The sequence below is a fragment of the Littorina saxatilis genome, linkage group LG2 (assembly GCF_037325665.1).
Source record: "Littorina saxatilis isolate snail1 linkage group LG2, US_GU_Lsax_2.0, whole genome shotgun sequence".
Lineage (NCBI taxonomy): Eukaryota > Metazoa > Mollusca > Gastropoda > Littorinimorpha > Littorinidae > Littorina > Littorina saxatilis.
The window spans coordinates 27,485,350-27,511,106 of NC_090246.1; the positions used below are offsets into that span (position 1 = coordinate 27,485,350).

At 41.5% G+C, this 25,757-nt stretch overlaps 1 protein-coding gene across 5 annotated transcripts in view; it reads right to left on the reverse strand.

Annotated features, from left to right (window-relative positions):
- LOC138958644 (long-chain-fatty-acid--CoA ligase 5-like) overlaps positions 1–25,757 on the reverse strand; it is a 52,012-nt gene that overhangs the window by 17,487 nt on the left and 8,768 nt on the right. For 4 of the 5 annotated variants that reach the window (XM_070329861.1, XM_070329860.1, XM_070329858.1 and 1 more), the window contains 8 exons: positions 7,271–7,385; positions 5,767–5,834; positions 4,404–4,505; positions 3,676–3,775; positions 3,125–3,297; positions 2,621–2,653; positions 2,205–2,256; positions 1,657–1,727 (listed from right to left, as the gene is read on the reverse strand). In XM_070329861.1, coding sequence (XP_070185962.1) covers positions 1,657–1,727; positions 2,205–2,256; positions 2,621–2,653; positions 3,125–3,297; positions 3,676–3,775; positions 4,404–4,505; positions 5,767–5,834; positions 7,271–7,385 — 714 coding nt within the window. Of the gene's footprint in view, positions 1–1,656; positions 1,728–2,204; positions 2,257–2,620; positions 2,654–3,124; positions 3,298–3,675; positions 3,776–4,403; positions 4,506–5,766; positions 5,835–7,270; positions 7,386–15,850; positions 16,697–25,757 lie in introns of those variants that run through there. The other variant, XM_070329862.1, reaches the window with a different exon arrangement.

Here is a 25,757-nt window from a genome sequence, read left to right on the forward strand (position 1 = left end):
TCCCTGTGGGTTATTGTGCATTTTGTTGCACAACCAAAATGATGACAAAAACGATGTTTGGTGGCTTGTCGTCAGACCAGCATTTTGTTATTGGTCCTCGGGGAGCATATCGCCTTTTATCTCATATTTATCAACCGCGGTCTTCGGCCTTGGTCGATAAAGAGGAAACAAAAGACGATATGATCCCCTTGGACCAACAAAAAAGCTGGTCTGTCAACAAGTCACCAAACATCTTATAGTATTGCCATACTTTGTTCGTTATTTACATACAAAACTGCAGAAGATTTTACAGCGATTCCCATAAGACAGATACATGTACCAACAAAGGTGTCTGGAATTTCAGCCAGCAAGAGCAGGCTGCAGATTTCAACTTTAAAAACAACCCAATGGACAGAAACTCTGCTTGTGCGAGTCCGTCTACTGGTGTTGTAAATGTAAGAGTGTACATGCGTCTGCGTCTGCGTGTGTGTGTGTGTCAATGTTAATGTCTGTGTGCATGTACAAGCACTAGTCTGCATGTACCTGTGACTGCATGTGTCTATATGTGCAAGTATGTGTGTGTGTGCATGCATGTGCGTGCACAAATGTAATGCCTGTGTTGACGACGTGGCTATTTTTTAAATTATCTTGGGATTGGTGAGAAAAGGACAGAGAACTTCCACTATATCGCGTTTCTTTTCATCCCGAATTTAGCTATATCGCGATGACATGCTTGGACCTAAAAAAAAAAAACAAGAAGGGCAAAGCCCATATGACTCACATGCTTGACCTTGACCTTTACATGACCTTGACCAAGGTCAAGGTCATCCAAGGTCATGCAACACAAAGCTGTTAATTCAAGACATAGGAAGTACAATGGTGCTTATTGGCTCTTTCTACCATGAGATATGGTCACTTTTAGTAATTCACTACCTTATTTTGGTCACATTTCATAAGGGTCAAAGTGACCTTGACCTTGATCATATGTGACCAAATGTGTCTCATGATGAAAGCATAACATGTGCCCCACATAATTTTTAAGTTTGAAACAGTTATCTTCCATAGTTCAGGGTCAAGGTCACTTCAAAATATGTATACAATTCAACTTTGAAGAGCTCCTGTGACCTTGACCTTGAAGCAAGGTAAACCAAACTGGTATCAAAAGATGGGGCTTACTTTGCCCTATATATCATATATAGGTGAGGTATTCAATCTCAAAAACTTCAGAGAAAATGGGAAAAATGTGAAAAATAGCTGTTTTTTAGACAACATTTATGGCCCCTGCGACCTTGACCTTGAAGCAAGGTCAAGATGCTATGTATGTTTTTTGGGGCCTTGTCATCATACACCATCTTGCCAAATTTGGTACTGATAGACTGAATAGTGTCCAAGAAATATCCAACGTTAAAGTTTTCCGGACGGACGGACGGACGGACGGACGGACGTCCGGACGGACGACTCGGGTGAGTACATAGACTCACTTTTGCTTCGCATGCGAGTCAAAAAGGGAAGCACAAACAAACACACACACACATTTTTTTTTAAAACTTGTTTTCTGTCAGGGTTTCACCCCGTGAACAAGGACGTTTACTCTTCTGGAGACAGCACATGTCAAATTTCACGCAAGTATAAGTACATGTACCACCAAAGAGTACACAAATACACAGCAGTACTGACCACTTGATGCAGAGCCGAAGACGATGTGGCTACTGACCCTCTGTGGGTCAGCATGGCTCCCTTGGGGATACCTGCACAACACACACATAAAATCAAGGTAAAAGACTGCGCTGTCTCCACACACAGCATTCACCTCAGGAAATTAATGCTGCAGGTGACTGCCTCATTTGGTTCGGTTTGTGTGGGGGCGTGGATATCAATGATTAAGGTTGAGAAAAAGGAGCTGAGTATGTCTGCCACATTGCCAAATAAGCTTTTTCCTTGTCTTTTAGCACACTGGGCTGAATACAATCTCATGATTGTCCATTCTCCTGCCCCTCCTCTTCTCTATCATTTCTCTTCAGCTACCTCAGTTATTTCTCTTTTTCACCCTTCACAATTTGTTCTCCCACCTCCTTTCTCTCACCATCTCCTATTCCCACTTCTCTCCTCTTTTGAATTTCACGCATCTTTTCAAATGTTAGTAGCTGGGCATGAATTTATAAGGTCACGAATTTGAAAGCCAATATATGTGTAGCAGAGCTATGAAAAGGGAACTGTTACGATACCTGTTGTGCCACTGGTGTAGCAAATGATGCACACATCATCTGGCTTGGCGGGCTGCACAAAACACAGGAAGGAAACGTCAGTTAAGAGAGTGAGACTCAAAAAATAAACACACATTTTCTTTCCAGCAGCTGTCATAGTTCACTTAACAAGTGACAAAATTATTACGTCTCTTTTATTTCAAACTATTCTTTGTTGCTCCTATTTCTCTTTTGTATTTTTTTTTCCAAGGATCAAAGCAGAAATATATAGTTACAAGCAACAAGCCTGTGACAAAAAACAATTTTTTTCATGTGATTTATGCATTCATAATTTTTCAAAGAACGTACACACGCACACACACAGACAAAAAAACACACACTGTAGAATATGCATGCCAGCATACTTGATACTTGCCAAGCTAACATCATATACTTACATTTGTTTTTGTTGGATTCTCTTTTCCAAGTTTCTGAAAAATTAAAAACACAATAAAATTATGTCTCATCTGCAGTAAACCCTGCAGCAAAAAAACTACATGAATTATTGTACATGTAACCAAGAGGATGAACATTTTAAACACTGTACAAAAAGTCGATGAATGATACTGGTAAGGTGTGCGGTGATAACTTTTTTTTCTACAAATTATGCCTTTTGTAATGTCTTTCCTTAAAGACTTTGAAAGTGACAAACTAAATGCAGATAAAACTTAATCCTGACCGATTTGGGCCTGCCAATGAATGCGTTAATTAAAATAAACAAATTAATAAATAAATAAATGCATCAAATTCATCAATAAAAAACCTAAACAAAACAAAAAAACAAATCAAAAAGAATTGGCAGAGAGCCAATTTGACTTACACCTCACATCACAGATTTTGTTGTTGTTGTGCTAATTGAGATAATAAAATTCTATTGTTTTGTATTGTATCAAGTGACTGACCTCTAATTCGCTGAACTGTAGCAGGTTGATGCCAGCCTGCTTTGCCTGTTCTTGACTCTCCCCGTCAATCTGGTCCATGAGGATGATTGTCTTGAGGTTTGGTGTTTCTGCCAGCCGCTTGATCAGGTTCTTCACTTTCATGTTGTTGTCGCAGATCACCACTGAGATCTCAGCTGTCAACATGACCAGATTTAAGTTGGTGAAATGTGTCACACTGTGTTACACTGATGAATTAGTTGTTTTATTTTTCTCTGGAACTCTTAGCTTGTTGACCAGAAGATAATTGTGACAGAGACAGAAAGCGTTTTGTTTAATTTACAAAGATGATCATACTTCACAACAGCCACACAAAAAAAGTTGTTTTCAAAAAGGTCCCAAAAAGCACAGGAAGAGGCCCCCACTTACTCACACACAAAGATATACACACACAGACAAGAAAGACACACACACACACACATGCGTAGGAATACAAACAAAACAAGATGACAATCACAAGTACATACTGCAAAACATGTCAAGGGTGGGTAGGTGGATGGGGGCAGGAATCTCACCTTGGTTAATGATATGGTTGCAGGCCTCAGCACCCAGTGTGTCGTACAGAGGAACACCAACCATAGAGTAGGACCACAACCCATAGTCGCTGATCACATACTGAAACATACACAAAGGGCAACATTAGAAATTGTTGCACTAAATATGGATATGAATGTTTCACATTGAAAATGCCTGAAACCTAGCTCTGCACAGTTTAAAGCAGAGTCATATTTAAATTCACCTGTGATTAAAAGGTAGCTCTGTATATATGGTTCTATTTCTTTTTTAGATGTCCATTCCAATAGACGAATTCTGAAAATAACTCTGTCAGGTTTGAATGGGTTTTGGGAGAGTGACCTTTTCTTGCAAAACCTCCGACAAACAAAGGATGGACCAATTACTAACGAGAGGTCTGTCGGAAACACTTGTTCCGGTCCACAGGTTCCACAACATCTACAAACCCGAAGGAGTTCTTTCCAAAAATCGTCTATTATTATTAAATGCAAATTCTGACCCAGGGTTCTGAACTTTTCAGAATGTCTACATGGTATTCTGGCTAAAATCTCTGACAACCTATAATAAATTATATTTATAAGACCGAATACAACTGCTTAAATGGTGCAGAAAAAACCTTTGTAATGTGCAATCTTCCTAATTGGAAGACAAGAGTCACCTTCTCTGTTTCAAGTATCCCTGTGAGTGTTGAGCGCCAGTAAGCTTAACAACAAAAACAAAATTAGCTCACCTCGGGTCTGTTCTGTGAATACACGCCCACTCGTGTTGAGTTCTCTGGCGCCTGTCCCAGGGTGATAAGTCCTGATCCAACATGCTGTGCTCTCTCCAGGACCTGCAAGTATATAATGTTATTAGGATCTTCTTCTTCGTTCATGGGCTGTAACTCCCAAGTTTGCTAAGGTTTTTGTATGAGTGGCCATTTTTACCCCGCCATTCAGGCAGCCATATTCCGCTTTCAGGGGGAAGCATGCTGGGTATTTTAGTGTTTCTATAAGTATAATCCACCGACCTCTGACATGGATTACAGGATCTTTTTTGTGCACATTTGGTCTTGTGCTTGCGTGTACACACGAAGGGGGATAAGGCTCTAGCAGGTCTGCACATAAGTTGACCTGGGAGATCCGAAAAATCTCCAGCCTTAACCCACCAGGAGGCATATGTCTCATGTTAGGATCTATTTCCTTTCGCAAACTTATGTCAAAATGGCCATTAAAGTTTAAGCCATTTTTGGAAGTTTAAGGCAGTCCTTGGTGTAACCTTTCCTCTACATGTGATAAAAAAGTATAGTACCTCTGCCTAAATTGCATCAAACTTTTCTTGGTTTGAAAGAAGTTTAGGCATTCTACCACCTGCAGACACCAAACGACATCAATCAATCAATCAATCAATGACGCTTATATCGCGCATATTCCGTGATGCCGTGTGAGATGAAATTTTATACGGCCAGTAGATTGCAGCAATTTCGGCGCATATTTACCTTTCACGGCCTATTATTCCAAGTCACACGGGTATAGGTAGACAATTATTAACTGTGCCTAAGCAATTTTGCCAGGAAAGACCCTTTTGTCAATCGTGGGATCTTTAACGTGCACACCCAATGTAGTGTACACGGGGGGAGGGTTCGGACACCGAAGAGAGTCTGCACACAAAGTTGACTCTGAAATAAATTTCCGCCGAACCTGGGATCGAACTCACGCTGACAGCGGCCAACTGAATACAAATCCAGCGCGCTACCAACTGAGCTATATCCCCGCCCCATCCCTGCACGTTTTCATAACTTAGGAGAGGAAGAGTCTTGAAACGTTCATCCTACTTTTCTTCCTAATGTGTTTATGATACTTTCACTGAGCAAATCAGACATCCATATCTTAAACAATAATTCTCTGAAAACTATGTTGAAAGTAAAATGTAGTACACGTAATATATAAAAACACCCACAGAGAATAAGACTGTGAATGTGTCAGGTACAGAGAAACAGACAGGGGAATAACCCAATTAAGCCTCATGTGAGATTCACAGTACCACTGTGTGAATCTCACAGACAAGACAGACAGACAAACAAACAGACAGACAAATGTTCAAACCATAATCACCGTATCGTAAGTGATCCACTCGAATGGCTCTTTAGCCGATGGTTTGTAACCAAGGCAGGGCCCATTTTCTGAAAAAGACAGACAGCAACTGAATGACCTGAATTCACTTCAATATGAAAGAAGATGAGTGAAAAATGTTAACAATTTAGCACAATGAAAAATATCAATAACAATAACTTTATTGTTGATCAGTAAAATGAATAGACTAAAATGAAGGTCCGAGATGCATCAAGACCTGCTTGTTAACCATATTTAAACATTGGTTTTCAGTACAAGATTTGTGGAGACATTTGAACACAACAAAAACACATAGATAACAATAAAACACTTTGTCTACTTCCTGGAGAGACACAAAGCAACCCTCACATGACTATTTTTCCAAAAAGGAATACAAAAGCGCTGAGAGCCTCACATGATCTAGGAAGATAACCATCCCTGAACTTCTGTCACGGTGAATACTGTTTCACTTGCACCGAAGCAGGTGAGTATGTTTACAAAGCCGCCATGAAAAAGCCCGTCTCTCAAATAGTTACAGAGAATTCCCTAAATATAAAGTCTGGGAAAATTGTAGGGGAGTCCATAAATCACATTGTTCAAGACTCCCATTCTTCAGCCTTTTATCTTAGGGAGGTCTTAGGGTACCCACAATCAAACAGCAGGGTGGGGAGTGGTGGGGTGGGTTAAGACCAGGGGTTTGCAAGGTCAGGTCAAGGCTGGAATGATTGTAAATCTTGCTGTGTGTAAATAACCATATCCCAATCACCTTATCGGACTAACATGTTTTTCAATCTTTATCTGCAGTCAGGTAAGGTCACACCAGAATTTACAATCCAAACAAGGCCTCTGTGACCTATGTGAACTAAAAAAAAATGTCCACCCTACGATTACATCTGTTTTTCAGTCTTTATCTGCAGTCAGGTAAGGCCACACCGGAATTTACAACCCAAACAAGGCCTCTGTGACCTATGTGGACTAAAAAATGTCCACCCTACGATTACATCTGCATGAATACAGAGATAAATGTAACAACAGCCTTTCCTATCCTTTTTTTCCCCCACCTCAACTTGATAAGGGTGAAGGTTAGGCAAGTAGATGTCACTGATCCGTCAATGAACAAAGTTTTCATACCAAGCAAACAATGTGAAAATGTAGATCTAAAATAAAGTAAATAAGAAGGCAGCACTACAGCTTTTGAGTGAATAGTCTGCCTCAGCTCTTTCCCTGACCAATCTGAGTAATTCTTAAACAACTCAGTAAACAGTAAGTTCTCATTTCCCTCCCACACCACCACAGATACAGACAGATTCAGTAGACAGACAGACAGAGAGTCTCTGTCTGTCTTGGTGTCTCCCTCTCTGTCTCTGTCTGTCTCTCTGTCTGTCTCTCTGTCTGTCTCTCTGTCTGTCTCTCTGTCTGTCTCTCTGTCTCTCTGTCTGTCTCTCTGTCTGTCTCTCCGTCTGTCTCTCTCTCTGTCTCTGTCTCTCTGACAAGATGTAATTCTTACTTGAAACACGGGCACCCCTCTGGAAGGCCTCGAGAAGTGTGTGAACATCCTCGTACATCGTCTCTTTGATCTTGCCATCTGTGTTGAGACCTGAGATCCGGGAGCCGTCATTTTGCTGAAAAATCACAAACATCGACATCAATTTGACTGCAAGTAATAGAATTCCTCTCGTCTATTTTCATACCCCCATCTTCATCCATCATTCAGTGCAACCTTTTTGTCATTTTGTTTTCTGTTTGCATTCTGTTTTGTTATGTTGTTGTTGTTTAGTACAGTTTTTGTTTCATATTGTAGTAAAATTGCGGGCTCTTGTACAGTCTTGTATCAAGACTTTCTGTGTGTTGCATCTGAAGGTCAGGATCCTGCAGTGCTACACCGCACAGTCGCACCTGATTTCAGGCAGGGAACGAGAGTTTATCATATATGTTTGATTGTGTCTTTGTGTACCTGTTTTTATCATTTGTTGGGTTGATTTGTTAGAGACTTTTATTCTCCCAAAAAATGTAGTCATTCAACAACACATTACCATTATTTGTTGCCTTGCTTTTAAGCTGGTAAATTCTTACTTGTTTTCATGTCGGTGTAACAACCTGTTGAACCTTAAACCCTCTGGTAATCTTGTCACACCAACAGATAAATGAACCTGGTGCAATTGCAAAGGTCAACTGACCATTTTCAAAATATCATCCTTGAAACACTTGCCATATCAACAGACCTAGGAATATTATCTTACACAATTAAATTGTTTAATCACCACTTGATCTTTAGCCACTATTTTCTGCACCAGAAGTGAGACAAAAACTACACTACATTTTTTTGCTTTTTGCAACTCATGATGACTAATCTTTTGTCTTGTCAGCTGAAAGATGACCTTCTGCATTGTCTTTTTTCAACATTGAAAAAAATACCCAAAAGATAACTTTAAAATAAGACAAAAAATATCTAACCTAAAAGGTCTAACCTTCATCAACTTAACCTGATATATTGGGCTGGCATTACTATGACCCCACTCTGTTCTATCACCTTCCCCTTTTGCTGTGTATATCAGTTACAACCTACCACCCAGGCCCACTTTCAGGTGCAATCAATATATAAGGTTCAAAGGCGACAAAGAGGAAGGCATTTGTTCATTCTATCCTTCCAAAGCCTCAATTCTGTGTAGGCAAGGTCTTATGCAGAAAGGATAGGTGAACAATTAACGTGATTCTATTTTTAATACAAGCTGCACAGATTTTTGCCTACCCCCCCCCCCCCTTTTTTTTAAAATTTAGTCAAGTTTTGACTAAATGTTTTAACATAGAGGGGGAATCGAGACAAGGGTCGTGGTGTATATGTGTCTGTGTGTGTGTCTGTGCGTGTGCGTGTGTCGAGCGATTCAGAGTAAACTACTGGACCGATCTTTATGAAATTTTACATGAGAGTTCCTGGGTATGATATCCCCAGACCTTTCTTTCATTTTTTTCGATAAATGTCTTTTATGATGTCATATCCGGCTTCTTGTAAAAGTTGAGGTGGCACTGTCACACCTTCATTTTTCAATCAAATTGATTGAAATTTTGGCCAAGCAATCTTCGACGAAGGCCGCCGGACTTCGGTATTGCATTTCAGCATGTAGGCTTAAAAATTGATTGATGACTTTGGTCATTAAAAATCTGAAAATTGTAATTAAAATTATTTTTTTATAAAACGATCCAAAATTACTTTTCTTTTATTCTTCATCATGTTCTGATTCCAAAAACATATAAATATGTTATATTCGGATTAAAAACAAGCTCTGAAAATTAAAAATATAAAAATTATGATTAAAATTAAATTTCCGAAATCGATTTAAAAACAATTTCATCTTCTTCCTTGTCGGTTCCTGATTCCAAAAACATATAGATATATGTTTGGATTAAAAACACGCTCAGAAAGTTAAAACGAAGAGAGGTAGAGTAAAGTGTGCTATGCAGCACAGCGCAACCGCTACTGCGCTAAACAGGCTCGTCACTTTCGCTGCCCTTTGCACTAGCGGCGGACTACGGTCATTGTGAAACAATGCAGTGCGTTCAGTTTCATTCTGTGAGTTCCACAGCTTGACTAAATGTAGTAATTTCGCCTTACGCGACTTGTTTTTCCTTGTTTTGTATCCGGCTGGGATGGAAACCACATAAGTGTTTTGTGATAAGACAGACACAATCTCTCTCCTCTCTCTCTCTCTTTAATTTTTCCCAACTCTTTTTGTTGTTATTTTTTATTTTATCATTGTGTGTCTGTGCGTCCCAAGGACAGATTGTAAGCAAAGGCATAACCTTAAATCTTATTCCTTGTAAAAGAAAGTTCAATTCAATTCAGTTCTCTGTGTGGATGGGAGTGGGAGTGTGAGTGTGAGTGTGTGTATGTGTGTGTGTGTGTGTAAAGGAGAGAAGAGGGGGAGAGACAGATAGACAGACTGCTACAGCGACAGAGAAATGGTGTGTACCAGTGTGCACACATATAACATCGCCCACGTAAACGTTAGCCAATAATTATGCTATGTACCTGTTAGCCAACTGAATATACGTGTTCGACCATCACTGCGGTGTTCCCACAGAGACCGACCATACACCCCCCTCCCCACCCCCACGGACACAGGTCCATGACACCCCAACTCCCTGCCCACCAGGCTATTGAACCGTTCTGCCCCCCCCCCCCCCCCACACACACACACACACACACCCACACATGTCTGCTCTTCTTCATCACTGCTGCCCTAACACGGTAGGGCTTGCAATCAACAACAGCTACATGGCTAGACGTAATAGCCACCCACTACTGACGCAGCAGAGCTTTATGCTGTCAGTGTCAGTAGAAATTAAAACTTTCTCCTCTAAGCTAAGTAAACAGGTTATTTTAGGTTGTACTAAAGAGCTGACCCAGTATATATATTACTCAATTCCCAGTGGTAAACACACTCACACACAAACACAATCACGCTGCCCTCATTTTCTGTCCAATATGGGTAGCCTGGTTAAAATCGTATGATTCGGAGTGGCAGCGTACTTATATTGATTCGGTGATAGTATTGGAACGTCCTCCTAAACAAGAAATGTCTTGTGATAAAGTCAGACTGAGAGAGAGGTGGGGGTGTTACGTGAGAGTCTACAATGATTTACTGTAGAGCTAAAGTGCTCAATGAAATCAAAGAAAAACAAAAACACGTGGTTGAGTAGGGTTCAGGTTCGCGCGTGTGTGCCTGCGTGCGGGTGTGTGTGTATGTATGTGTGTGTGCGTGTGTGTAGGGAGTGTGTGTGTGAAAGGGAGAGAGGGAGAGAGGAAGACAGTCTGAGAGAGAGAGAGTACTGTTTGTGAAAACAACGATGCTTGTTAATTACAGCAAACAAATCCCAGCCTCGTCAAGAATCGATCATGTGAGCAAACAGAACGGTGTTTGGTTCAATAATAAAAACCGCAATATATATGCGCGACCCATATGCGAACATGACTGAAGGGAAACGCCTGCCGGATATTGATCGCGGAAAACAAAACTGTCTCTCTCTTTCTTCTTGCTATTCTCAATACAGCCTGGAGCAAGAAATAGCTTTTGACCCTCACAGGCGCGTGTGTATTTTTAGCCATGTGGGTCCAAAGGTCTGTTCCGCGAAATAAGTTGACGCATAGTCTGTTACGCACGCCGACACATGGGTACGTACGCACACAGTCGGTACAAAGGTTGTTTTACACCTGGCCAAAAACCATGCCAACTATGCAGCATGCTTGTACAGGTAAACACTGACTGCATTATTGGTGCATCCGTATCCACTGGTTGCATTGTGTTCTGTATCTGATAGGGTATGTGACAGACTGTGATAGTGGGCATCACTGCGATTACACACACAGACATCTCTCTCTCTCTCTCTCTCTCTCTCTCTCTCTCTCTCTCTCTCTCTCTCTCTCTCTCACACACACAAACACACACACACCAACCCCATCTCGGTCTCTGTCTCTCTCTCTGTCAGTCACACACACACACAGTAACACTGAGAAACGATACACTATCTTACTCTCAAAACACTACGTCTAAATCAAAACAGCAATGAAGTCACAAGTGTATATATGCACTCATGTCAGAGGCAGATAGAGAGGGTTGCATCATCACGAGTACGCGTGGTTCTGGTTGCCGGTTGCCCTCTGTGTAATTGTTTTTCCTGGGAGCAAAGGCCGTAACTATTCTCAATCTGCGGTTTCAGGTCTGGTTCTGTCGGCAATAAAACATGCCTGTCACGGACACTGGCCCCTGCCGGATTACCTTCCACAGCGGTAGCTCCCACTATAAAAATTATACAGTCTCAGAATGTCGTTTGGCGTCGTCAGTCGGGATAGAACACCGAAACTTGTATCAAATCGCCCAAAAGTTTGCCGTAATGGCCGTTTTGAAAACATTTGCAGAAGACTGTAAATCCTCGTCTTAGCTTTACAATTCGATTCGTGCCTTAGTTTTTGCTAATTACCAATTATGAATGATAAGAGCACATTTTAAATTAGGTCGATATTTGAGATTGATCTGGACCGGCCAGATTGGAATTCTGAACTTATCTTCGTCAGCTTCGATGTCCACAGCAAATTGAGCTCAGAGCCAGAGCCAGTCAAAAATAGTTCCCACCTATAAATAGTCTATGCAAACACTGAAATCCGTTTTGGACATGACTGCGCCAACTTCGGATTTAATGACATGGTTTGAAACACACAGATGTTTCTTGTTACATGTTAAGCGACAGAATCTTGTCGTTTCAGCGTACTGTCCCGCCGGGGTCATCGTGATCGCTAGTGCTTGTACACGCTGTGACTCGTTTCTTAAAACCCGATCCACACTTCACAGCAATTAAGATCTTCTATCTCACAGCAGTCAATACAATGCGACAAAGGCAATGTAGAAAAAAAACATAATATCTTTAACAATTAATGATCGATTACTTCTAAAAAAAATTAAAAAAAAGCGCAACCTCAATGCAGTTAACGCTACGATCCTATTCCGCTGGAACCTAGGTCTTATTTTCTGGTTGGCACACGAAGGCTTCGCGGCCAATAATGAATAGTCCCAAAAAGGTCAAGGCAAGAACAGTAAGCACACAACAATATTCTCGAAATAAACTAATGAGTCTGTTTGTTTGCCAAATGGGGGGGGGGGGGGGGGGGGGGTTGGCGTGAGCAGAACCGCTACTCTATTCACCTTTGGCTTCGACGTGAAGGTACAAAGTCCGACGATCACAAACATCCAAAGTCCATAACCAACTAAATACAGGTACATGTATAACACAATTACACCCGCTCCTAAAGGTCAAAGGATGGCGAAACCCAAGGGCAAAGGAAGAACTCGCAGGTGTGTGTTTTTCTTTTTCCACGTTCAAAAGGGATGGCCTTTATCCCCAAACAAACCACCGACTCCAAAGTCCACAGCCTAACACAGACATTCTGACCAGAAAGGAGACCGTACGAGACTGAGCAAAGCACAAAACTGCTCCGAGGACTCTGCGCTTCGTGACGCTGATCAGGTAACGGGAGCAGGTTACGGCTGACTAGATTCACAACGCGTTGGCCAAGTATAACACTCGGGGATTGTTATGTTTGACGGTGCCAATCGATAACAAGGTCAAGCAAGACTGAATGAATGGCCTACTTTTTTTTAACGCTGTGTACCAAACTTTTTCTGCTCCCAGCAACTATCGACTGATTCTAAACGACCACAGTACTGCATTGTTCGGCAGCAGTTCATCAAAAGAGTTTTTCGTCTAATCTGACATAAGTTTCGCAAGAGAAATTTACTGCTACATGTATTCCAGTGAACACGACGAAAATATTGAAACAGAAGGAACCGGGCCTCATCGATCAGAAGCAACATGAAATGTTGATGAGTTTATCTTATTTCTAATCAAAAGAAAATATTACTACATGTATATCCATCTATTCCTAACTGTTCTCTCTACTGCAGTCGGTAGCAGCCGAGCGAGAGAAAGAGACAGACAGACAGACGGACAGTATGAAAGAGAACCAGAACCACATTCTAGGTTTCACATACAAATGACAAAGACCTACAAAGAGTAAACAGTTCGAACTTCTTATTTCCTGGCCATTGCCAACATTGTGTCCAAAGTACTGTCCGTGAATGAATTTTGAACAAATGGAAAAAGCATTCATAAAAAAAATTCTCCAATTCGCTATCTATTGCAGAGTTCATACATTACAGACGCAGACAAGCAGGTAAGCCTGGTCTTCCACACAAGCACTCATGAATAGGCCTACCTGTTTCGTCTGAAATTCAACGATACCCGCCGGGAAAACATTGTAACTCGCCCTTCGGGAATGACCAACACCCATAACAAAAGAACACCACAGCCCTTTTTTTCAGTCAGTCACTTTTCCTAAAATAATTAGATCCGTGATGGAAACATCCCCTCTACAAGCTGCATGCTAACTCTACCGTCAACCACAAACCTTGAAAGTCTTGACTATATCAACGCAAGAAAGACCTGCGCTGGTTGGCTGTTTCAGTTTCCCTCTTACCATAGACAGATGAAATATTCAGTTTGATATCGACCCTGCTGCTGCCTCTTTAGTCTTGCCACCCGGGGTAAGGTCGCTGCATTCATTGTACAATTCAATTAGATCACATCGTGCGTGCACGGGAGCTTGAAAGGCTATTGAGCACTTACAGTACTCGACAAACGTCAGCCTACGCAAAGACAGGTATTCTGGGACAGACGCCGTAAAAGTCTAGATAACGTTATGGTTCTTTCACACGTATCACATTGAAGTTGCGTGAACATGGTAAAGTTTCGTAGATCAATGATTGAAAAATTGTATAGCTTCGTAGATCAACGATTTGAAAATGCTAACGTCATGGAGAAAATGTTCTTGCATTCATGTGTGAAAGTGAAGACTGCAATTGACACTTCAAATGAAGTCTCCCCGGAAACGAAGTTATCAGTTTCAAATCGCATTGAAAATTTCATAAAACAGATTGCATGATATTCGAAAAATAACATTAATTCAATAGAAAAGCCTTTCGTGATTAAGACTGGCCAGAACAGTTGATTATCTTTGCTGCAACCAATTTCCCTGCTGCAAAGGTAGGACAAAGTCATGTGGAGCCAAAAGAGTGGTGTCCAGATACACTATTTTCATTGACTGGACCAATGATCATGCTGGTGGATTGTATTCGACTGAACCATGGCACAACTTAATGAAACTACGATCAATAACCGATCTTCTTTTTCAGACTAAAAAAAATGCAGTCCTTCACGCAAAAACCATTGTATATACATATATTATATTGTAAATCATCGTCGATTTCACACGGCTTTTACGTGGGATAAGAGTATGATTCATTCATTCATTGCATTATAGACACACACACACACAAACGTAATAGCCTGGCTGCTCTCTGTGCAGATTAGATTTTGTTGTTATCACATGTACGGACAGATGGTGAACACGATCGTTTACGCGGGTGGGAAGGTAATGGACCTGTGGACACAGACATTTTAATTCGTTGCCTATAAATCATTCAGCAACACGTGCAGCAGCTGTCCCTTAGCGTATCACCAATTCTTGTCCCAAATAGAAATATTTTCTGAGAGGACGTTAACTCCCCCCCTTTAGTTTAGCAGCAGCTGTTATTGTATTGGAGATGACAGCACAAAGCGACAAGCAGCAGATGGCCTCCTTTGAAAAGACGTCCATACTTCTCCGACTTCCTCTTCCTCTTCAATGACAGCACCCTTCTTCGTATTTACAGGGGAGGGGGTGTGTGTGTGTGTGTGGGAGGGGGGTGTGTGTGTGTGTGAAGCCTTCAATCGTGAAATCACTATTTTGTTATTCGAAACGGCCAGCATGAGCTTTGACTGATGTTTAAAGAGACCAATAGTTTGGAAGAAAATATTAAAAGTTCAAAACAGTTATGTGCAGCTTGTTAGTTTAGGATATTGGCATCGCTGCCACACATTTCGACATATATAATTATATATTCGTTTTTCGGAAGAACCGAGGCTACGCGCTCTTCATGTACAGCCATGGGTGGATTATGCGCATATCCGAAGTGTTTTGCAGTTTGAATTCCAACATTGATTAAGCTTATGGCACATAAAATCACTTTCCGTTTTCCAGCGCACGGATCACACACACACAAACACACACACAAACACACACACACACACACACCACACACACACACAAGAAATCAACCATTGTGACCATGGACATTTTTACTTGATCGAGCGTCAGTCAGTTTTAGGCTGCCTTAGCGCACATATTATATTATACATATGATAATTTATATCATACATTGAGGGTCGCTTCCGGGATAAACGCACGGCACTTCCCAAAACATGTACACTGTTTGACACGTTGAACACATACAATACAGTGAAAAAACAAAAATGTCTGTTTCGCACGCGCTGCGCTTGCACACACAGACAGACAGACAGACAGACACAGAGAGAGAGAGAGAGAGAGAGAGAGAGAGAGAGAGAGAGAGAGAGAGAGAGAGAGAGAGAGAGAGAGAGAGAGAGAGAAGATCCTCAAACCTGGGATTGAAATCCAAGTCAAGTGTATCGTTTTACTTACCAAAACGGACTGTTGGCCATACACACTTGATGGGTAGCCGTCCTCCACAGATAACATTTTAAGGGTTTAGCAACACTTCAAACGCCACAAGTGAACTGAGAAACACACAAGCCAAAGAACAAAAGTCCTTTCCACAAGACAAGCATCGACAACCGTTTTTATATTCAAGCGACGGGTTTTCAGTCAGTAGGGTAGTGACGCCGTTGCGTATTTGAATTCGTTTTCAAAAGCCCTGTAGTTCCCTGTTCACCGGTCCATGCAAAGGTATCACAATACAGCGCATTCACTGAAACACACGCTATGTGTATTGTGATGCAAGTTAGAAGGTATTCGTACAACTGTGCATGAAATTAAAATCCGGTTGTAGGGCCGTTCGCGTCTTTCTCGGGGAAACCTCACACTTTAGGACAAAGTTTTCGGAAAACTAACTGCACAATCACAGAAATTAGAATTTCACAAAACTACAATGTGGTGATCGTCGGAAGCCCAGGAAACGCCTGCGAATGAGACAATGTTGAAGTATCCTTGTTGTATCCTTGTTAGCAATCAGTCGTCATGAAACTCGGACGACAAATATCGCTGACCGAAAATAGGTGTGTCCGGCCGCGAGGAGAGACAAAGTTGATGAAAACTGAACAGGACTAAGCACAGCACGCCGACACACTTGATCCAAGCTAAAGATTTAAACGCCACATTTCCTTATGATGCATCACGAATCACCCAGGAAGAAGTTTCGGGGATCACGCCACTCGCATTTAACGACGTGACTCGGAATAAACAACTGACATTTCACACTTAACAATTTGAAAAACAAAACAGCCAACTACGACTCAAGGCGACCGACTGACGCATTCAACTCCAAGGAGGTCAGTTTTATATAGCGCGACATCACACAAGAAATCCACGTTCCGCTCGACTGAGCGTGACCCCGGGAGGACCCGATGACGCTGGCTTATTTTGTACCTAGTACAGAATGGTCAGTTGAACATAACTGGCCTGGTCAGTACACACAATGTTGGACGGTTGATCAATACGGAACAGTTGCAACCTGTATCATCAATACTGAGTTCCACCTTGTATCGTTACTAACGCCAAGAAACTGCATGCACGCTAACGTCCATCACCTGATCTGAGCATCAATAAGAAATAAAGTTCTGTCCTCGAGTACCACAGGAAAGCCCTTTATCAATCAATCAATCAATCAATATGAGGCTTATATCGCGCGTATTCCGTGGGTACAATTCTAAGCGCAGGGATTTATTTATTTTATATTTTTTATTTTATGCAATTTATATCGCGCACATATTCAAGGCGCAGGGATTTATGTAGGCTTAAACTCACGTTGTAAATCATAATGAGAACCCTTACTACTGCATAAACGTTTCGACTACAGATTGTACATTTGTCCGAGATCACTGCGAAGTTGTAAAATATTCCTTCCCGTGTTACTAACTTGTCACAGAATCCAGGTTAAAGAGACAGCAATTAAAACAGCACAGAGAAAGAACAAGTCGCGTAAGGCGAAAATACAATATTTAGTCAAGTAGCTGTCGAACTCACAGAATGAAACTGAACGCAATGCCATTTTTCAGCAAGACCGTATACTCGTAGCATCGTCAGTCCACCGCTCATGGCAAAGGCAGTGAAATTGACAAGAAGAGCGGGGTAGTAGTTGCGCTAAGAAGGATAGCACGCTTTTCTGTACCTCTCTTTGTTTTAACTTTGTGAGCGTGTTTTTAATCCAAACATATCATATCTATATGTTTTTGGAATCAGGAACCGACAAGGAATAAGATGAAAGTGTTTTTAAATTGATTTGGACAATTTAATTTTGATAATAATTTTTATATATTTAATTTTCAGAGCTTGTTTTTAATCCGAATATAACCTATTTATATGTTTTTGGAATCAGCAAATGATGGAGAATAAGATAAACGTAAATTTGGATCGTTTTTTAAATTTTTATTTTTTTTTACAATTTTCAGATTTTTAATGACCAAAGTCATTAATTAATTTTTAAGCCACCAAGCTGAAATGCAATACCGAAGTCCGGGCTTCGTCGAAGATTACTTGACCAAAATTTCAAGCAATTTGGTTGAAAAATGAGGGCGTGACAGTGCCGCCTCAACTTTCACGAAAAGCCGGATATGACGTCATCAAAAACATTTATCAAAAAAATGAAAAAAACGTTCGGGGATTTCATACCCAGGAACTCTCATGTCAAATTTCATAAAGATCGGTCCAGTAGTTTAGTCTGAATCGCTCTACACACACACACACACACACAGACACACAGACACAGACACACGCACATACACCACGACCCTCGTTTCGATTCCCCCTCGATGTTAAAATATTTAGTCAAAACTTGACTAAACATAAAAAGGGTTAGGGAAAGGGTACGGGGATAAATCCGTGAACAGGTCAAAGGAAGAGTGGCGTGGACAAGGATGTGAAAAAATCATGCATGATGGTCACGCCAACTGCCCATTTTTCCTCCATGATCACGACAAACCTCCATAAATGGACTAAAGGGTGCCGCTCTACGTCAGAGAAGTGAAGGTAGTGAACGGACGGTTTTTTGGGAGAGGAAGGGCGGGGGCGGGAGTTTGGAGATGAGGTGAATAAATTCAAGACACATTCTAATGTCACAGGATTAAAAGGGGACTGAAACGTGCGCGCGCGCGTGTGTGTGCGTGTGTGTATGTGTATGTGTGTGCGTATTGTATCGTATTGAACATGTGAACTCATATTTTTGTAAAGAGGAAAAATAACCAATTTTCCCGTTTATTTTTTCGTGTACAAACTAAACCAACAAACAAAAGGCCTACATTACATAACAACCCTACACTTCCCTTTTGTCATCAGCGCAGAAGCTGGCAATCACTAACACATGCACACACGTGCGCGCATAATGTAAATCCTTCCTTTGAAACCTTTCATTTGCATGCATATACATCACGTTTGCTAAATATTTAGACAGATGTGCCTGCTTTGAAACAATAAAGCTGGACTGCTCAGTGTCTTGAATTAAAAAAAGAAAGAAGACAAAAAGAACAAGAGGCGAAGCCTTCAAGGCTCACGTAAGAAATCGACAAACAGTAACACAAACTCAATCACTCCGTCACACATACACACACACACACACACACACACACACACACACACACACACACACACACACACACACACACAGTAAGCATAGGTGAAACTGTGCAAGAAAGCGAGACCCTGGATCTGCCAAGTAGTCTCGGCCCGCTCACAATAACAATGACCGAGACGTTCAGTAATTCCTTTGCGTGACGTCTAACCCTCTTACGTCATAATGTGACGTCTTCAAATAGTTTCTATCACACACGTCAAACACTTTTGACCGAGACTGACGTAATCCATAGACTCGGAAATGTTAAAGTTTCTATCACACACACACACACACACGCACGCACGCACGCACGCACGCACGCACAGACAGACAAAGTTTATCATCGCATAGGCTACACTTACGTGAGCCAAAAACGACATTCCTTAACGATGAATGATGAGGAAAAAAACCAAAGAAAGAGTAAACTTGTTTATGAGGTAACGTTCGGCTACTGCACACGTAATGTGACATGAGGAAAAATCGTGAGCTCTAATAAACAAATGCACAAAAACACAGCCTGAATGTGTGTTTGTTTCCTTAACACTGTAATAACGAAGAATACACGAACATCTTTACTACCATTTGACCACAAAACAATGAAGCAAACTTCCATGCCATGCTTATTATACACGAATGAAGATATATGTTATTCTCACACAATGTCCCTTCTCGCTGGTATATAAAAATGTAAAAGCTCATGTGCGATCGCTAGTGGTAAGGCGTCCGCCCCATGATCGGGAGGTCGTGGGTTCGAACCCCGGCCGGGTCATACCTAAGACTTTAATATTGGCAATCTAGTGGCTGCTCCGCCTGGCGTCTGGCATTATGGGGTTAGTGCTAGGACTGGTTGGTCCGGTGTCAGAATAATGTGACTGGGTGAGACATGAAGCCTGTGCTGCGACTTCTGTCTTGTGTGTGGTGCACGTTATATGTCAAAGCAGCACCGCCCTGATATGGCCCTTCGTGGTCGGCTGGGCGTTAAGCAAACAAACAAACAAATGTGCGATCGCTTCCTTTCTCGCCAGTTCTAAACATATCCCTGTTTACAGGAAGTTAAATCTTCCTGGTTGCCTTCTAGTTCTAGCTTGTTTTTGCTTCTACATCCGTAACCAGTGATAAGTCATCGTATGCACGGTCATGTTTATACTGAAATCACAAAATGGTATACTCTGTCCGGGTGTCTAGCGGAGGACGTTTTTATTTATTTAAAATAAAAATCAAAGCAACTTTTTCCATAGTGCTTTAGAAGAAAAGTTGTACAGGGCCATTACATAGTACTATCTTGTGTTAAAAGGGTTAAGTGCTATCTCTTAATCGTTTTTGCTCTACCCTCCTATATTTTTGAGTGATACGACCAAAAATGAATAAATTTCAACCCCAAACGAGCCTTTGTAACGCACCCCACTGACTTTTTTACTGTGTCGGGTGCATGTTTTTTTTCCACACCTGTCAAGTTCCGTTTCACTGCATTCCTCGGCCAGGCTCTGTCCGATTAGCGTGACAGTTTTGAGAAGCAAGAGAGTTAAAACGAATATATATATATACATATATATTAAAATGTGACATTGAGCGTGGGAGTGACATTGAGCGTGAGCGTTTTTCCTCTTGATTTGCAAAAATGTACGTGTACAGGGCTCAAACTGCAAAAGCTGGAAACAAGCCATTTTAACATAAAATAATACTAATCGTTGTAAACAACTTTTCTTCTTGATCACTTCATAAAAGTTGCCAAGATTTATTTTATTTGTTAATATTAAAAAACGTCCTCCGCTAGCCACCCGGACAGACTTTACAACAACAAAACCTGTGAGCACTGTGGCTCCAACGAAGAGACATATTTCCCAGTTTCTGGCACTTTTTTTGTACGCTCACAAAGATGTATGTTAAAGGCACAGTAAGCCTCCCGTAAACTATCACAGATACTGTCAGGCTTTTACACACATTACAAATACCCTTTCATTTAAACACTCACCGCTTGAGAACATCATAGGTGCCCTCCGTAAAGAGCGAGCAATTTTCAAAGAATTTATTTTTGCGTGGTTTATCTTACCCCTGAGCCATCGTGAACCCGTGTGATCAAGTTTTCCTTTTTCACAATGTAGTCGTCAGTTAGTAATTTGAATGCGACTCGCTGTGAGCTTATCTGCAATAGCACGTTATAAAGTACCTCTGACTATGCACGAAACAAACGGCTGTGGTTCACAAGAACTCTAGCGATGGCTTTTGACTGTTCAGAGGAACTGGCAATTGGCATAAACCGTCGTCTGCTACGAGAACCACGACCTTGCGTGACCCTGCTTCCGGGCTTTTCTTTTTTCAAACCTTCGAATTGTACTGATCTTGTCTTGATGAAAAAAGAATTCTTTTATGATTTAGGGATGTTTGTGTAACAAGCTGTCAATTTATTATTTAGATTTTAAAAGTTAGGTCTAGCGCCAAAACGCACCACGGTCCGATTGTCTCTGAGACAATCCGCAAAATTAATTCTTTGAAAATTGCTCGCTCTTTACGTAGGGCACCTGGGATGTTCCCGTTTGGTGAGCGTTCAAATGGAAGGGTGTTTGTACTGTGTGTGAAAGCCTGACAGTATCTGTGCTGGTTTACGGGAGGCTTACTGTGCCTTTAATTGACAAAGAATAGTATGTCATAGTCTTTTGCACGTATGTTTACACCGAAAACAAACAAGAAGGGCAAAGCCCATACGACTCACATGCTTGACCTTGACATGACCTTGACCTTCAGGGTCAAGGTCAAATAACTAAACCTAGCAATAACATCATACACTAAGAACTGCTTTACACATTTTTCCTACCAAAATACATGTGACCTTGACCCAAGGTCAAGGTCATCCAAGGTCATGCAACACAAAGCTGTTAATTCAAGACATAGGAAGTACAATGGTGCTTATTGGCTCTTTCTACCATGAGATATGGTCACTTTTAGTGGTTCACTACCTTATTTTGGTCACATTTCATAAGGGTCAAAGTGACCTTGACCTTGATCATATGTGACCAAATGTGTCTCATGATGAAAGCATAACATGTGCCCCACATAATTTTTAAGTTTGAAACAGTTATCTTCCATAGTTCAGGGTCAAGGTCACTTCAAAATATGTATACAATCCAACTTTGAAGAGCTCCTGTGACCTTGACCTTGAAGCAAGGTAAACCAAACTGGTATCAAAAGATGGGGCTTACTTTGCCCTATATATCATATATAGGTGAGGTATTGAATCTCAAAAACTTCAGAGAAAATGGGAAAAATGTGAAAAATAGCTGTTTTTTAGACAACATTTATGGCCCCTGCGACCTTGACCTTGAAGCAAGGTCAAGATGCTATGTATGTTTTTTGGGGCCTTGTCATCATACACCATCTTGCCAAATTTGGTACTGATAGACTGAATAGTGTCCAAGAAATATCCAACGTTAAAGTTTTCCGGACGGCCGGCCGGACGGACGACTCGGGTGAGTACATAGACTCACTTTTGCTTCGCATGTGAGTCAAAAATGTTGCACGAAATATGAACTAAAACCTGCATACTTGAATGTCATCCGTAACAATGACAACACCAACGGAAATTATATGTTATCATTTCTGGCGCTTATTGTTAACAATAACACTAAAACATTAACAAATAAAAAAGTTAAATGGTGAAGAAAAACAAACAAGAAAGTAAAAGAAGAGCAACAAGAAAACCTGAATGCTCTGCGAATCAATGATAGTATTCATGATGACACTAAGTCAATAGTCTAGCAAGCACGTGCGCGTGGCAAGACAAAACTAGCCGTCTGGTCCGACTGAGTCAAGAGCTTACAGTATGGACACGAAGTCGTCCACTCGCTTGCTGCCTATCGGGTTTCATAATTCACGAGTCCAGTCCACTTCTCAAGGTCGGATCAAGGTCTACTAACACAAGTTTATCAATCGTGACAGCTACACCCTTTTTCTTATCGATCTCTCCACCCTCACACCTAGCCATGTCTCCCTTTCGTCCTGGGATGACCTTGTGACGTTGGATTGGTGCACGCGTGACAATCAGTACCCCCCCCCCCCCCTCCCTGATTTACGAGTCAATCCAAAACTCGACCCTGTCACTCTCTTACACGCATGTCATTCCCCATTCTCTCTCTCTCTCTCTCTCTCTCTCTCTCTCTCTCTCTCTGTTCCTCCCCCACCACCATACTGCCTCCCGCGTTATCTTGAATGCACCGTGGAGCACTTATTGCAAACACACCACTTCACTCGGGACTTAACGTCTTTCAACTGCACGAAGGACTACATGCCGATCTTCAGTGCATGCAGCACAATTGCTGACACTCACGCACGAAAGGTGTGATAATTCCTCTTGCACGCATGGCGCCACACCGCAAAGTACAATACAGGTATAGATAACACACACGACTACCGACAGGTAGAAGTATCTGCCAAACATGTAAGACAACAAAAAGTCCTAATAAATAGCTTTGCCCACACACGTAGCAGTAGCAAGCGTCGGATCTTGACCTTACACCCAAATTACCGGGGATTTTGCAGACAAAGACAACACACACGGTCAGTCACCTAACCAATGCAGATAGAGATAATAAATAAATATGCGACAGTTAAACATTATAAGATGTTTGATGGGTTGTTCGGCCTTGGTCAATAAATATGAAACAAAAGACGATATGCTCCCCCTCGGACCGACAAAAAAGCTGGTCTGTCAACAAACCACCAAACATCGTTTTTGTCATCATTTTGGTAGTGAGAAAATAAGTGCACAATCAACCCACGGGTTCCGTTCTGATAACCACACGAGTCCCGGTTTGATAACCACTGGCAATCAACGAAAGCCGTGGAGCGAGGATTATCAGAATGAGCTGGCGTGTGAAAGCAACTTTCTGTGTTTTTGAGTTCATTAAATGTTGGGATGAATATGTCAGGTTTGAGGATGCACAGTTCTGTAGGTTCATCTCGGTATTCCACCCCCTCGGCTTTCTGTTCTAATTATTAAGCTGAGTGATCGAATGTGGAAGCTACGTTTGCACAGAAGATTTGCGTCGTGCAGCGAAGGAAAGAATCGCGATCTTGTTTCCGACTCAGTAGTACCTCTTTGTTTTTCATTAGACCTGTCATTCTGCTTGCTCGGCTTTGTTAGATGTTTGCATATCTTGTTGCTATTTTCTTTGCTTTTATTATTGTTTCTTATTTGTGCTTCGTTTATCGATACAACGTCTTGTGCATGGGTCAAAATTTGTGTGTCAGGGCACAGGCGGAAGGTATCGTCCACTGGACTACTACTATCACAGAAAGACTACAAGGTACGTCACTCACCTTCGAGTCTTCTGTGTTCTCGGAGTCGCTTCCTGGGGAAAAATATTGTTCAAGACGGTTTGCCTCTTCCTACAGTCTGTGTAAGGTCAAATAAATACAGTTGAATGATTGTTTGAACTGTATGTACCTTTAATTTTCAGCTTCCGTCCGCTGCAGGTTGTTATTAACCATCATTTGGACGAATCTTCGTTTGCGAGCCGCTAACTTCCACTTGGCGTCAAACTCATGCATCCGCACCGAATATGCATACCAGCGCTCATTGGTCTAAATTCGATGATTATTTTCCCGTGGGTAGCTTCCCTTTGCTGCACAATATTTACATATGTTTTAGACCAATGAGCGCTGGTATGCATATTCGGTGCGGATGCATGAGTTTGACGCCAAGTGGAAGTTAGCGGCTCGCAAACGAAGATTCGTCCAAATGATGGTTAATAACAACCTGCAGCAGACGGAAGCTGAAAATTAAAGGTACATACAGTTCAAACAATCATTCAACTGTATTTATTTGACCTTACACTGACTGTAGGAAGAGGCAAACCGTCTTGAACAATATTTTTCCCCAGGAAGCGACTCCGAGAACACAGAAGACTCGAAGGTGAGTGACGTACCTTGTAGTCTTTCTGTGATAGTAGTAGTCCAGTGGACGATACCTTCCGCCTGTGGTCAGGGGTCGTTTTACTTGAACTTGACGTTTGTGTTTCTCCGAACGTCTGTGTATCGAAACACAGATACACGCACTCCATGACTCTGTAAGAAGACAAAACATATCGCTAGGTTTCATTTGTTTTTGATGAATGTATGACCTTTCATGAAGTAGTTTTGTTTTTTGTTTACTTTTGCCAGTTTGCCAGTTCGTTTTTGGAACTTTGCAAAGCAGTGTCGTGTCGTCTGTTTAGGTCTGAGGAAACACCAATGAAAAGAGCCGAAGAATCCCGGAGCGTTTCTATTGGGTTTGCTTTTGATTATCCATGTATAACCTGCTTCCTGCAACTATGGTAACCGGGGATTTATTGCCTGGGGAACATGAGATTTATTTCCCAGGTGCTTGTGAATGAAAACTCGTGAAAATGATGACAATATGTGATTCGGAGTAAGAATATGTAATTTAATGTGTCGTTAACTCCGTTCTGAGGTCATTCTCTGAATACAAGTTGGATAATACGTATTCTGAGACCGGAGCACGTCTACCTCGATCACATGCATGCATAAAACAAATGAACCATAATTAACAGGCACGTATGAGTCGTTCCAACAAGTTCTTGATGAGACCTTTGTCGGCTGAACTGTTTTCCGTAGAGCTTTTGCTTCGTTTGCACAACACACTGACGTTAAAACACACAGAGAGAAAGAGACAGACAGAAAGAGGCTGTTAAAATTACAGTGGGAAGTACGTAACACTGACGAGATCGCACACGTCAACACATGACCAAAGCATCTAAATAGTTGCCATGA